We start from the raw sequence: 13,538 nt of genomic DNA, 5'->3' as shown, positions 1-13,538 counted from the left end.
TTAATGAAAAGAGTTAAGTAGAGATGGTAGTTCATGGCGCAGCATTTGATTCCCGTAGTTAGTTCTTGAGTGCGGAATATGCCAAGTTTCTCTGTGACGTGTACTGAAACTGCTTGTATTTAGTGTTAGCCTTGACAAGTGCGCAAGAAAATGAGTGCTACCTTTTCTTTCTGTAAAAAAGCGTTTCAGCAAAATTGTATTGTCTACCGATTTTATCGGCGCTATATCTAATTGACAAAAAAGAGGATCAGTATGCGCATCGAATGAAGAGTTTGAAATTGCACGGATGGCTTTCTTTTGCAATAAATATAGAATGTTGATGTTGCTGCTAGTCGTGTTGCCCCATACGAGGTGACAATAGTTAACACGAGATAAGAAAAGAGAATTATAAAGTAGGAGCTTCACTCTTAATGGTAAAAGAAAGGGTCTCTGCAGTCTCGTGTTTATAATTTTTTCGTACACCTTGCCGAGGCAGTATGTGAGCGAGATGGGTCTGAGATTTTCAATTGCCAATTTCTTGCCCGGTTTGGGGATCATGATTATTCGTGCGTGTTTCCATATCGCCCGCACCATACCTTGTTCCCAGTGTTGGTTGAGAAAGGCCGTGAGCACGGAGACAGACTTGTCGCTCAGGTTTCTTATCATGGAGTTCGTGGTCTGGTCCGTACCCACCGCTGTGTTACGAGTGGTGGCTGCGATGACTGTTCTCATTTCGTTTTCTGTGATAGGTTCGTCCCTTAGTGGGTTGGGTTGTCCTGCGCATTGTGTTCTACGTGGTTGTGTGGGAGCGGGGTGTGCATAGCACTTGGTCTTGATGGCATCGATAAGGTCTTGTTGGCTGCCTGGGTAGGTGTGTAGTAACCACTCGAGCGCCCTGTGTCCTTCTCCTTTTGTTTTGGTGGGGTCCAGGATAGCTTTCAGAACGTGCCACGTCTTGGCCGTGTCCAGTGTGCCCTCGAAGGAGTCGCAGAATCTGTACGAGTTCGCGGAGACGAGTTGCATTGCATATTCTTCTGCTTCCGCTTTTATTTCTGCTAATCGCGTCTTCAGTTTCCTGTTGCATTTCAGTTTTTTACAGCTGCGGGTAAGGCCTCCTTTAGCATCCCACAGGTGCAGTAAGTGGGGATCCACCTCTGGGGTCTCCTCTGTTCTGGCAATTTGCGTTGTGTGGCGTGGTTTATGTCGACGGAGGTTGTCGCACCAGTCTTCCAGGTTCGTGATTGTGTAGGCGTCCTGTTCATGGGCTTCCCTGACTTTTCGCCATTCTGTGAGTTTAGCTGCGCCTATCTGCCTGCGTAGACGTCCAGTCTGTAGTGTTATGTTTATCATGTAGTGATCTCTGCCTAGGTTTTCGAGTGTGTTGAACCATTCGGCTCGCGTGGTTTGAGTGAAGGCGAGGTCGGGAGTGGTGTCGCGTGTTACGCTGTTTCCTTCCCTCGTCGGTATCCTCGGGTCTGTAATGAGCGTGAGGTGACACTGTTCAATTAGTCTTTGTAGCTGGAGACCCTTGCAATCCTGCCTCTGGTGCCCCCACAGCGTGTTCTGAGGGTTGAAGTGGCCTATGGTTACCAGAAGACTGTCTTTAGCGAGGCGGAGGGTGTCCCCAAATAGTTTTCCTATGTTTGCCCGCCGTTGGCTGGGGGGCAGGGGGCGCATTAAATGTTGAGGACGAAGGCGCTCTGTTTCTGGTTGCCTTTGTGTACTATTTCGAGAAGTACATGTAGTACGTCCGCGTCAGCCACGGGTTTGCGTTGTAAGGTTGTGATGTTTCTGTCTACTAGTGAGGCTCCCTTCTACTTGCCTTGACTTGTGTGGTATTCTTCGTAGCCATGTAGGTCGGGTACCGGGCTCTTGTAGGGCTATGATCCCCGGTGGGTTTGAGGAATGAGCGATCAATTGCGTCAGCAGCCCTTTCTTCCTCCGGTATACCCACGGCAGTTCCATTGCCGAATTTCTAAATTTTCCTTGACTTGCATGCATGGTCTAGGCATTGTGGGACGTTGTGGACTGTGACGTTACGATTTGGTTCGGTGCTACAGGTGTGGCCTTGCAAAGGTTCTGTCGTAGTGTCTTTCGTAATTTTATGGAGTGAAGCTGGTTCTTAAGCTTGCTGTCTATAGTAGCTTCCATGTGTTTTATTGCTGCATCTGTGCGTTGTATTGCAGTCTGCATTATTGGTTCCAACTGGACGCGTGTAGCGTCCATGAAGGCTTGCATCTGGGTGCGGATGGCATCGACTTGGGTTTGTAGGTCGATGATGGCCTTGTGTGGAGCCATCTCTTGTTGTATTTATGTGAGCTGCATCACTTCTTTTTTGAGTCGCCGGTTTTCTTGTGTGAGTGTTTGTATCTGTGCGCGCATGGTCGCCAGTTCGTGTTGAAATTTCATAGATGATGGCGTCTGTGGTTTATTATACGAGGGGGAGGCTACTGTCGACCAGCTTACCTACTGGCGACCAGCTTACCTGCGTAGAACTGGCCACAGCTAAGGGGAATTTATAAACCACACCCATACGACAGTGAGTAAAACTGTTGTTCTCATTGTGCTTCTCTGGACAAATATCTGTTGATTTTTTGCCTTTTACTCGCTCCTTTTTATTCTGTATGGCAGCGCATATCTTACCTAGCTCATTGGGAGCAGTGAAAGCAACATTAACATCATATCTACTTGCAACTTTTTAAGCCTGTGCGACACTGAATGAATATACAGAATAGCCACTACTCTTTTTTTGCCATTACTGCTTTCTGTAATAACTTCCGTCCCTCTCGAAACCAACTTCTTTAGGCGCTCAGCCACAGTGGCCACCACTACACTAGGATAACCTGCTTCTAATAGGCGGAGGACCTGCGCAATAAAACTGGCGCTCATTTTGTGCATGCAGGATCTGGTGAGGGGAGACTTAAGGCACGACATGGCAATTCCGTTTTTTACTAATTTAGAATGCTTGGATTGAAAGTTTAGCAACGGCTTCGAAGATCTTGGGGAGTACTGCCAACAAGCATGATTTTGTTCGAAGATCAAGAAAATGTCAACAAACTGAATTGCGCGTCGCTGAGGAAATTCCTTGGCAAACTTTAATCCTCCGCCATAAAGTTCAAATTGCTGACTTACTGAGGTAGCAGCGGAATCGAATTCTTCCCTATTGCAGAAAATCAGGTAATCATCAACGTAACGAAATATCTTGATAACGCTATCACTAAAGGCTTTCTCTAAGCAGTTGTCAACCTTACTCAGGTAAATGTTGCTAAGAATAGGGGCAACCTTTGAGCCAATACAAATGCCTGATTTCTGGAGAAATACGCCATCTCTCCACCCAATCAGCGTCGACTTCAAGTACATTGAAAGAATTTCTAGAAAGGCTCCCGTGGACACACCGCATTTGTCAATAAAAGCCGACTCTTGCACTTGTTCTTTAATGCACTCATTTACGGAATTTAGCAACCCGTCATGCGGCAAGGAATAATACACGTCATCGATATCCATACTAAAAGCTGTACAATCACCCGGATCTTCCTCTCTAAAATACTGAACTAGTGCTTGAGAATTACGTAAGCAAAAGGGGTCTGAAAAAAACTAGTGAAGCTACGTTATTCTGTAGGTAACTAGCAACACAGACCTGCCAAGTAGCTTTCTGTGACACTATAGCACGAAAACTAATTTCTGGTTTATGGGTTTTGGCCAAGAAAAACCGTTCTAAGGTGAAGGATTTAGCTTTCTTGACATTACAGACAAGCCTATCAAGATTATGTCTTGACAAAAGGTAAACCGACCATGGCGCGATGACGATGGCATGACGAGAGTCGGATGACGAGCTTGGAATGACGACGCCACAGCGACCACGGCAGCATTATGAGCCTGAACACATACAGAGTGCCAAACATGGACCATTGGGTCGGAGTATAAGGAGCGATTACAGCAGCATGACGAGATTCAGATAACGAAGCTGCAATGACGACGATTCAACGACCCCGACGGTGTCACCATTGCGGTGTGACCACGAATACATGACCATTTCACGACGACGATGGAGTGACGATAACGGCATGACGGGTGTCGGAAGACAGTGCAGAATTGACGCCGATGCAATGACCAGGAATGTATCACGACTAGGAGCGAATACCTAGTGGCCCAAGCTGTTAGAGAATTTGGGCCAGTGGGTCGGAGTATGAGGCGTGACGACAAGGGCATGACGAGAGTAAGATTTCCCGCAGCTGGAATGGCGACAATGAAACTAAAACTGAATCAAGTTGGACCATTAGGTCGGTGTAAGAAGATAGATAGATAGATAGATAGATAGATAGATAGATAGATAGATAGATAGATAGATAGATAGATAGATAGATAGATAGATAGATAGATAGATAGATAGATAGATAGATAGATAGATAGATAGATAGATAGATAGATAGATAGATAGATAGATAGATAGATAGATAGATAGATAGATAGATAGATAGATAGATAGATAGATAGATAGATAGATAGATAGATAGATAGATAGATAGATAGATAGATAGATAGATAGATAGATAGATAGATAGATAGATCTCGTGTTTTGTACAGGGTGTGTCCGGAAAGCAATGCAATTTTATCCATAGAAAAATGCTTGTTAAAGATATCGTTACAAACGTTTCGAATTCTTTGAAGTAGTTTCCTCTGGGATCTGCGTATTTTTACCAGTGACTCTGGCATCCACTGTATACATCCTTGAAGTGGTCATCCGGAACCTGTTTTAGAGCCTTTCTTATGGCGGTTTGGAGGGCTTCGATGGTCCCAAAACGTACTCTTTTCAGGGCGCTCTTGAATTTTCTGGAGGATAAAACAGTCCGCCGGAGCCAGGTCCGGACCATAGGGGGGCTGGGGCAGCGTCACCAAGTTGTGCTTGGCCAGAAACTCCCGTACGCGCAGAGAAGTGTGGCTAGGGGGGTTGTCATGTTGGAACTGGCAGATATAGCCGATATCCTTTCGCGCTCGGTGGACCCTTTTTCTCAATCTCTCGAGCACGTCTACGTAGTAGGCAGCGTTGACTGTCTGCCCTTGGGGTAAGAATTCCTTGTGAGCCACACCCTTGGCGTAAAAAACAATTCGCATTGTTTTCACTTTCCACTTACTCATGCTTGCCTTCTGAGGCGAGGGAACTCCGAGGTTTGCCATTCGGAACTTTGGCGCTTATTCTCAGGATCGTTCTCAAATACCAATGTTTCATGGCCGGTAATGACGCTGTCCCAAAAATAAGGTTTAATTTTCACGTGTTCGAAAAGTTCGCTCACGAGCACCACTTGGTTGTTCTTGTGGTCGTCAGTCAACAGTTTGGGGACCAGCTTGGCGCACACATTGCGGATGTTCAAATTGTCAGTTACGATGTCATGCACGGTGATTTTTGGAATACTGGGAGACTGTGCTATCATCCGCACACTCATTCGACGGTCGGTACTCAAAATATCACAAACACGAGACTCATTTTTGTCACTTTTGTTCATTGACGGCCATCCAGAGCGGGATTCTTCATCCACGCCTTCTCGGACCCCTTTGAACGCCTTCAACCACCTTGAAACTTGAGAATATGACAAAGCAGAATTTCCGTAGGCTTTCTGAATTATTTGGTAGGTGTTGGCAAGACTCTAATGAAGTTTAGCGCAGAACTTGATCGCGTACGGTTGTTCGCGTGCGTATGCCATCGCACGTCGTGACAGAGCATTATCAGGAGGTTCACAGAAACAGCGATCTCGATGCTCCCAGAGGTTGGAGCAGACTGCGCTAGACAACGATGAAAACCTAAGAGTACCCGCATCTAACCCAACCAGTCTGATCGTGGTACGTCCAATAGCAGCACCGCAATAAATATATATATAATTGCGTTACTTTCTGGACACACCCTGTATGATGTGTTGTTTATTATGAAGAGCGCCATATACGCAGTGATACGACATAAGTTAGTGTTAAAGAGATTGACTGAAGAGTCGGGCATGCCTAGTGACCGATGTGGGCGTGAAACATGTTTATTGCAGAGCGGTGCATATCCAATGACCCATGCCCAGTGACTCAAGTGGACTTGAAAGAGGTTAGGTTAAACGCACGCACGCACGCACGCACGCACGCACGCACGCACGCACGCACGCAGACAGACAGACAGACAGACAGACAGACAGACAGACAGACAGACAGACAGACAGACAGACAGACAGACAGACAGACAGACAGACGGACGGACGGACGGACGGACGGACGGACGGACGGACGGACGGACGGACGGACGGACGGACGGACGGACGGACGGACGGACGGACGGACGGACGGACGGACGGACGGACGGACAGACAGACAGACAGACAGACAGACAGACAGACAGACAGACAGACAGACAGACAGACAGACAGACAGACAGACAGACAGACAGACAGACAGACAGACAGACAGACAGACAGACAGACAGACAGACAGACAGACAGACAGACGGACGGACGGACGGACGGACGGACGGACGGACGGACGGACGGACGGACGGACGGACGGACGGACGGACGGACGGACAGACAGACAGACAGACAGACAGACAGACAGACAATAAGCAAACTGGATGAAGTTCAAAACTATACACTCTAGACACTGTTACACCCTTTGGGATGTATATTTGCCATATACCAATAATCTTCACCTGTTTTGCCCGCATTTCCTTTCTTTAACGCTGCGAGCCCAGTACTGCCAAATCGTGAACGACATGCGCGTTGTCAACACAACAGAGGATTTTTGGCAGGAAAGTAACGAGCGCAGCATTTTCAAGAATGGAAACACAAGCAAGACAGATGACGATTATTGTTGTGTGGCAAATATACACCCCAAAGGGTGTAATGGTTTTTAGTGTGTAGGCCAGAATTAGCACGGATAACAATCATACTATGCGACAGCGTGTATAGATAGTGGTGATCTTGAAAGCTGTGGGGTCGTGCGTGTAGAGCGAGCTTGTATATTCCTATTTATTCAAGGGACCATTCCGTACATTGTATCATTTTTAGCACACAGCATGACACCATCACGCATGCTCAACACATCTCGAATTTTTATTCGGTACATCCAAAATGGAAGAAGTCTGCCTATGATGCTATAATTATATGCGTACCAGATGAGGGATCAAAGCTCTGTCTTCCAGCACAGCAGCCCAATGCTCTAACCACTGAGCCACGATCGCACGCATGCTTGTTTCGTACCAAAATCAATCTTTGAAACGTCTTGCGCGTGCGTGACGTGCAAGTTTGAGTGCTTTGAGACGCTGTATTAGGCTCCGCTGCCTTCGGGGTCGGCCCACATTTTTCGTTAGACGGACACCTACAAAGAGCATGCGGCTTGCCTTTCAGACTGTCGCATTAAAGATGTACATTTACGCAATCTTAATAGCAAGCGCCACATCTTAGAAAGCACGCAGGCTTTTCTTTTACTTGTTCCGTTTTGTCTTGGCATCTTCGGTGACCCATAGACTATGGCGTAATTGTGGCCTATTTCTAATATACGTTGAATTTATGGCTCGTAAGCTTCTTCATTTGAACAATGCATTGCTAAATGAGAAATCTGACTGAAAGAGAGTTACTTCAATTATTGATTATCGCTTGAACAGTTCAATCCCAGATTCTATGAATTCGAACGCCTGGCTACGTAGATAACAATAGGTAGCGCCGTATTCTTTTCTTTTGTAGGAAAATAGTAGTATAGATATATCTACGTAGAGGTTGAGATTACTCAATTTGAAAGCAGTACACTATATTGAACGACATTTAATCTATGGCACTCACTTGAATACCCTCATTTGCTATGAGTGCTTTTTATTTCACCTTGTATGCGTACTCTTCGCAGCTAACCTCCGCAAAGAGTCACCATACCACATAAACACATCCAAACAACGTACGAGCACATCAACCTATGACACACACACACAATCGCACGCACACACTTCAACTAACAACTGATTCAGATGTTAGCAAATAACAAATGTTTTAATTATAGTACAACTTGGACGAAAGCCTTGGGATTTCCATCAATCAGTTCTACTTTTCACATTTTGTAGTCTTTTATGTCCATAATTATGCACTTTTTTCTTTGACGTTTACTGTCATCCGGGCAGTTCAGTCTCGTGACCCCATAGGTCTCCAACATAGTTTTTTTCTCTCTACCAATTTTCAGCCTTCTGCAGGCGCCGCACCTTTTCTTCCTTTTTCCGTCCCCGTCATACAATCTTGGAATAGGTGAACAAACAAAAAATGGAGAAGCTCGAAAAATAGGAGAGCGCACCGACAACTAACTCAGAGAAATGTGGACTTTCTCCGCTTCAAAATTTCCCGTGGAAGAGGAGAGTTATGCCTAGCCGCCATGCGAGGCGCCACCCCCTTTGCCCTACGGAATCCGACGAGCTTCCCCTCTTCCATCGCCCACACCTCAGCCCCCGAACTCCCGCGCACTCCCGGCTCCTTCAACCCGCCTTCCCGTGCATCGCGCTCTCTGACGATTGGACGCCCAACTCCCGGTCACGTGGGTGCCGGCACGCGCTTCCATAAAAGCGCGCCGTCACACGAACGCCAAACTCAGAGTGCTCGCGCGGCACGCCGCAATTCGTTCGCTGCTGTTTCATTTCTTATGCAAGGGTCGCGTTACCAAAGGAAAATAAACAAATAGTGTAAGCGGTCTTCAACGTTAGCAAGAATCGTAGAGCACGTGTGGTTGCAGAGCATTCTGTGAAAAGAAGAGGGTGGTAATCTAAAAGCTCAGTTTTACTAGGACAACGGGAAGGCTGTTACCTAAGAAACGAAGGCGTCAGTCACTTTGCTTCGAAGCACACTACAACCTAGCTAGCTCGGCGCAGCAGTCCGTTTTCTCCAGTTAAAGTTAAGGCATAAGACGGCGAGTGTAGAGTAGCACAGACAGGCACTACTGCACTTCGCTCGCAACTTCAACTGCTTCGCCGACCATGACGTCCCTGTTTGGCGTGCTGCTGCTGGTCACCGCGTCATTGTGTTCCTCCCTCATCGTAAGTGTGCTCGTTTTTGTTATGCGCAAGACTTCTACACGTAGCTGTCACTGCAATAATGCGGCACGCTTAGGAAAAACAGAAACCCTTACGCTCATTGCCAGAATTACGTCATGCTGCGCTCTTCATTTGTTTCTAGCAGCGCGCCTTTGTTCCGTTCAGTCACCTTTCTGTTCACAATAAAAATGTTGTGTTATATTGAAGCTCTGTCCGCACACTGCATATCTTGGCGAGTAATCTACTTTGTTGAATAAGCATCAACTAATTTAAGGCAGAGAATGTCATCGAAAAGCCAAGGTTTAGGTGTTATGGAACGCTTATTCTAGGAAGTGTTGCCTCATAGATCTGCGCGATGGCTACTGTAATCTATAACTACTCAATTAAGAGACACCGCAAAACTACATGTTCCCTCACAGCAACAAAAAATGTATGCACAATATTACTTTTCATTTACTTTTTTCACAAGCAAGTAAAACATCTGCCGCATTGCTCACCAAAACCAAGAGCTCAGCCTCAAAGTACTAACGTTGATAGCTGTTATGTAGATCGTTTAATTACTCAGCTCAGGTGCTTTCGCTGCACAGAGATCCTATTCAGTCATAACTCTGGCACAAGAGTCTGCAAGAAATTTGCTCCTAACTAGACCACACACATCAGCTGCCCACTGAATAGTCTACTGGCTATGGTTTTGTGACTCTAAGCATGTAGTCGTGGATTTGATACCCGGCCGCACTGGTATTGTACCGTTCGGAAGTTCTGAATTCACGGGGTGCGCAAGAGGCCCAAGTGTTCAAAATATAAACGAGGATAATTTAGTAAGTCTTGTCTTAAAGGTTTCGTATATCTTCGGGTCATCAAAATCACCCAATCAATAAAATCAATTAATCAAGCAATCAATCAAAAGCTTTGTTGTCGGTGCCAACACTAATGGCCTCATATGGCATACATTAGAACTGAGTAGATTAGCGATACAATAACAATGAAGAAGCAAAAGAGCTACGTCGGTTCGATTCGTTGTCAATGTGTAAATCGATCAAAAATACATGAATATAACGCGTCCTTCGTGCGGGAATTGCAGAGAAACTTTAGCAACTAAGATTTTCATTGAAATGTCAATGTATTGTTCTACGTGGTTCTCATGTACGCCAACACCACGCTTGTGTAAATATGCCAAAAAATATGACGTAGTGCTGAATGCGACAAAACATCCTCTTCCTTCTTTGTATGGCTGGTAATTACATTAAAAGCTTCTCCGCAGTGCGAGTTTAAGAAAAGAAGAGCAGGAAATACACAAATTCTTAAAGTCACTTCCTCTCTATGATTGAATGGTGCTGTTATCACACTGACATAGTTACGCGAGTTGACAACCGTCAACTAGCTTGTACAAGGAAAACCAGCACAGGGCTTTCCAAGGCCGAGTGACAGTCACAGCGAGAACTTGTATGTCCTGCTCATGGGACAGTCGTCGAAAAATAACACGGGTATCTTAGTTTTCTCTTATGCATTCGAAAAGCCTATGGGCATGACAGCATCGACGGGCCGCCTTGGACGTCTTCCAATCTTCACTGAACGTTTTCTTCTCTCCTTAAGCACGTGATAGAGGTTCCCATAGGGGGTTCACTCACAATATTGTGCTCGCGGACCTCCACCTCTATCCTCGTTGATGTGTTACACCTAGTAGGTCAATAAAATATGGCTCTGATTCTCACGGAAAGAAGAGGCAGAGAAAGAAACTGAACAGCCAACTCTCGTATTACCTGTTTTATGCTAAAAATTGATGCCGCTGTTCGATACCGCCGAAGATCTGCACCAATTGTGTTGCGGATCATTACGAGATTGACTTCGGAGAGCAATTCGGTGCAGCCAGACTTTCTTCAAATGCCATTCGGCCGCCAACAAAACATGGGAAGTATCTCCTTAGTTTGGCTAAGGCCTAGCATATGATTTAGCTATGCTTGCTTAAGTGTTGTTGCTGGCAAAAGGACTGCCACAAAGGAGCATTAAAACGTTTCAATGTTTAATTTAGTGAGCAAAATTCTTCACCAAAAACGCTATCATGCGCTTTATCGCTCGCCAGTAGGAAATTTTTCTACCCCGCCGCAGTAGCTTAGGGACTATAGCGCTGCGCTCCTAAACTCGAGGTCGCAACTTCGGTCCCGACCGCCCTGCTGGCCCCATATCAATAGGGGCCCAAATGCGAAACCACATGGGCAGTTAGGCTTATGTTAGAATTAACGAACCACAAGTGGTCGCAAGTAATAAAGTGTCGCCGACTATGGCATGTACCAACCGAGATTTAGTTTATTTTATCGCGTAAACTATGATGGGATACTCATTGTCGGCATGTCAGTCGTCGTTAAAGATTGCAGGGCTACGCAGTATTGTTTGAAATAATAGGTGTAGCCCATGCAAATAATACAGACGTGCCGAGGAAGATGGAAGTTTGAAGAGACCAACAGTGGCCGAGCATGGAATGTCGCTCGAGCCGAAGTTACCATGAGGAGACGTGTCTTCGACGGACTTGCTGCCCATAAGCAACATTGGGACCAAATACGTTATTTTTCCCACTGCTGTAAATTACGTGCAACTAAATGAATGTGAACTTATGGGCCACACTTCATCAGAACAGCATGAAACTGCTGAACTGCAAGCGCGCAGCGATTGCTGGTAAAAGAGAGAAATTAAGCAGGTAAATGAGGTACGAGGGGGGAATGCAGCTGGGAACTGGGTTTGTCGCAATGCGCTCAGGTCAAGTTGAGCGCCTGTGTGACGCAGCACCTCTGCTCATTTCAACGGTGGTCTAACACCTTCAGAACCAGTTTTTTTCTTTCACTGTTATACCCGTGTACGAAATTTCCTGCCACCGAGCGCATTCATCACGCCTACCTTACCATCAATCACAATTCGAATTCCACAATAGCGTACAAAGCGGTGAATTATGTGGCTTGTATTTTATAAAGGTTTAATTTCGTTGCACTTGTTCTCCTAAAGACAGCCTATGAGTTGCGGCAGCAGGAAATTACCCAAGGCTTTGGTGTATATAAAAAAAAAAAGATTGGTTTGTGAGATCGAATTCTGAGCGTTTACGCCTACAAAACAAATATCTAGGTGTTATGCATGCAATAGTGGGTGCCTCCACAATTATTTAACTTTTATATTTACGTGTTTTTACATTTCGCTCCCGACAAAATGTGAGCATACAGGAATGGAAACCGCGATTTCGGGCTTCGCAGCAAAACTCTTGTTACTATATTGCCTAATGTCCCTTGTCAAAAAAGCAAAAGGAAACTAAAAAAAACACGATGAATTCCCACAACCAAGCTTTCTCAACCCCAGTTGTGAACTTTGTTTTTGTACGCCTCCGTAAATTAGGGTTTCCATACTTTTCTTTCACCAAGCTTCCAATCACCTCTTACTAATATTATTGCGGACATGTTTACTTTGCTATTGCCCACGCTGAACCCAAGGGCTTCAAGGAGGCCAGAGGTACCAAAATAGGTCGCTTAGAAGATATCTTCGTGTTCTAATAAAACCCCCATTGACCTCCCCTCCCCATTCCCCCCCGCGACAGCCACTGGGCTGTCGCGTTGGGGAAGGTTAATGACATATTCTTCTCACTACTGATGTTCAGTTGCGTGATTTTCCGAGTTCAATGGCGCTTCTTCGAGGGCGAACAAGTGAACTGCGAATGATGCTTTTTAAATGGCGCTTTTGGGCAAAATTAGCACAGAGCGCTATGTGGGTACAATAGGTACGAGGTCTTCCTGGGCATGTGTAAAGGCGTAATGGTTGCAGAACTTAAATTTGCAAATGCGGTTGTTTGTTGGAAATCAGGGGTACAATCAGGACTCGATGGCAACCAAAGGTCTGCGGGACGCCTCGCATTCGGTGCTTGCGGGAACACTGCAATTGAAGCTGTACAGGGGGATAAGGGCTAAACAAGTTTTGAAGTGAGCGAAGCTCACAGTAAAATTGATTATGAAGAACGACTGGAGAATCTGGACGATAGTAAATGGGCTGGCAGATTCTTGAGGTATTTGCAGTGGAAAAGCATTAATTCATAGTGAAGACAAAAATTTGCAAGCTTACAAGCAAGTATGGGAGCACTTTGGTGAGCAACATGGCACTAAAGAACGTCAAGCGGAAAGTCTGAGAGGCTAAGATAATGGCATGGCTTGCGGCAGTGAAAAAAAAACCACTATGAGTAACTACTTAAGAGAAAAGAAAAAATTTATAAAAACTCAAAGGGGAGCTCTTTACTTTTCGAAGTGAGATCACGACGCCTTGCAACATGCACCTATAAAGCGAGATACAACAAGGAAGAAGTATAGGCTTGCTGCGACAAAGCTTGGTAAATGATGGAGCATGTTTTATTAGAACGCGAAGATACCTTCTAAGCGATCTATTTTGGTACCTCTGGCCTCCTTGAAGCCCTTGAATTCAGCGTGGGCAATGGCAAAGTAAACATGGCCGCAATAATATTAGTAAGAGGTGATTGGAAGCTTGGTGAACGAAAAGTATGGAA

At 45.6% G+C, this 13,538-nt stretch overlaps 1 protein-coding gene across 2 annotated transcripts in view; it reads left to right on the top strand.

Annotated features, from left to right (window-relative positions):
* The first annotated feature begins 8,588 nt into the window (after positions 1–8,588).
* LOC135915944 (uncharacterized) overlaps positions 8,589–13,538 on the top strand; it is a 185,923-nt gene continuing 180,973 nt past the window's right edge. For both annotated transcript variants that reach the window (XM_065449134.1, XM_070533805.1), the window contains exon 1: positions 8,589–9,013. In XM_065449134.1, the coding sequence (XP_065305206.1) occupies positions 8,954–9,013 (60 nt within the window). In that variant the 5' untranslated portion in view covers positions 8,589–8,953. The remainder of the gene's footprint in view (positions 9,014–13,538) is intronic.

Source organism: Dermacentor albipictus, chromosome 2 (genome assembly GCF_038994185.2).
Source record: "Dermacentor albipictus isolate Rhodes 1998 colony chromosome 2, USDA_Dalb.pri_finalv2, whole genome shotgun sequence".
NCBI classification, from domain to species: Eukaryota; Metazoa; Arthropoda; class Arachnida; order Ixodida; family Ixodidae; genus Dermacentor; species Dermacentor albipictus.
The sequence above is the reverse complement of the archived record's forward strand: the minus strand, read 5'-3'. Positions and strand labels throughout refer to the sequence as shown.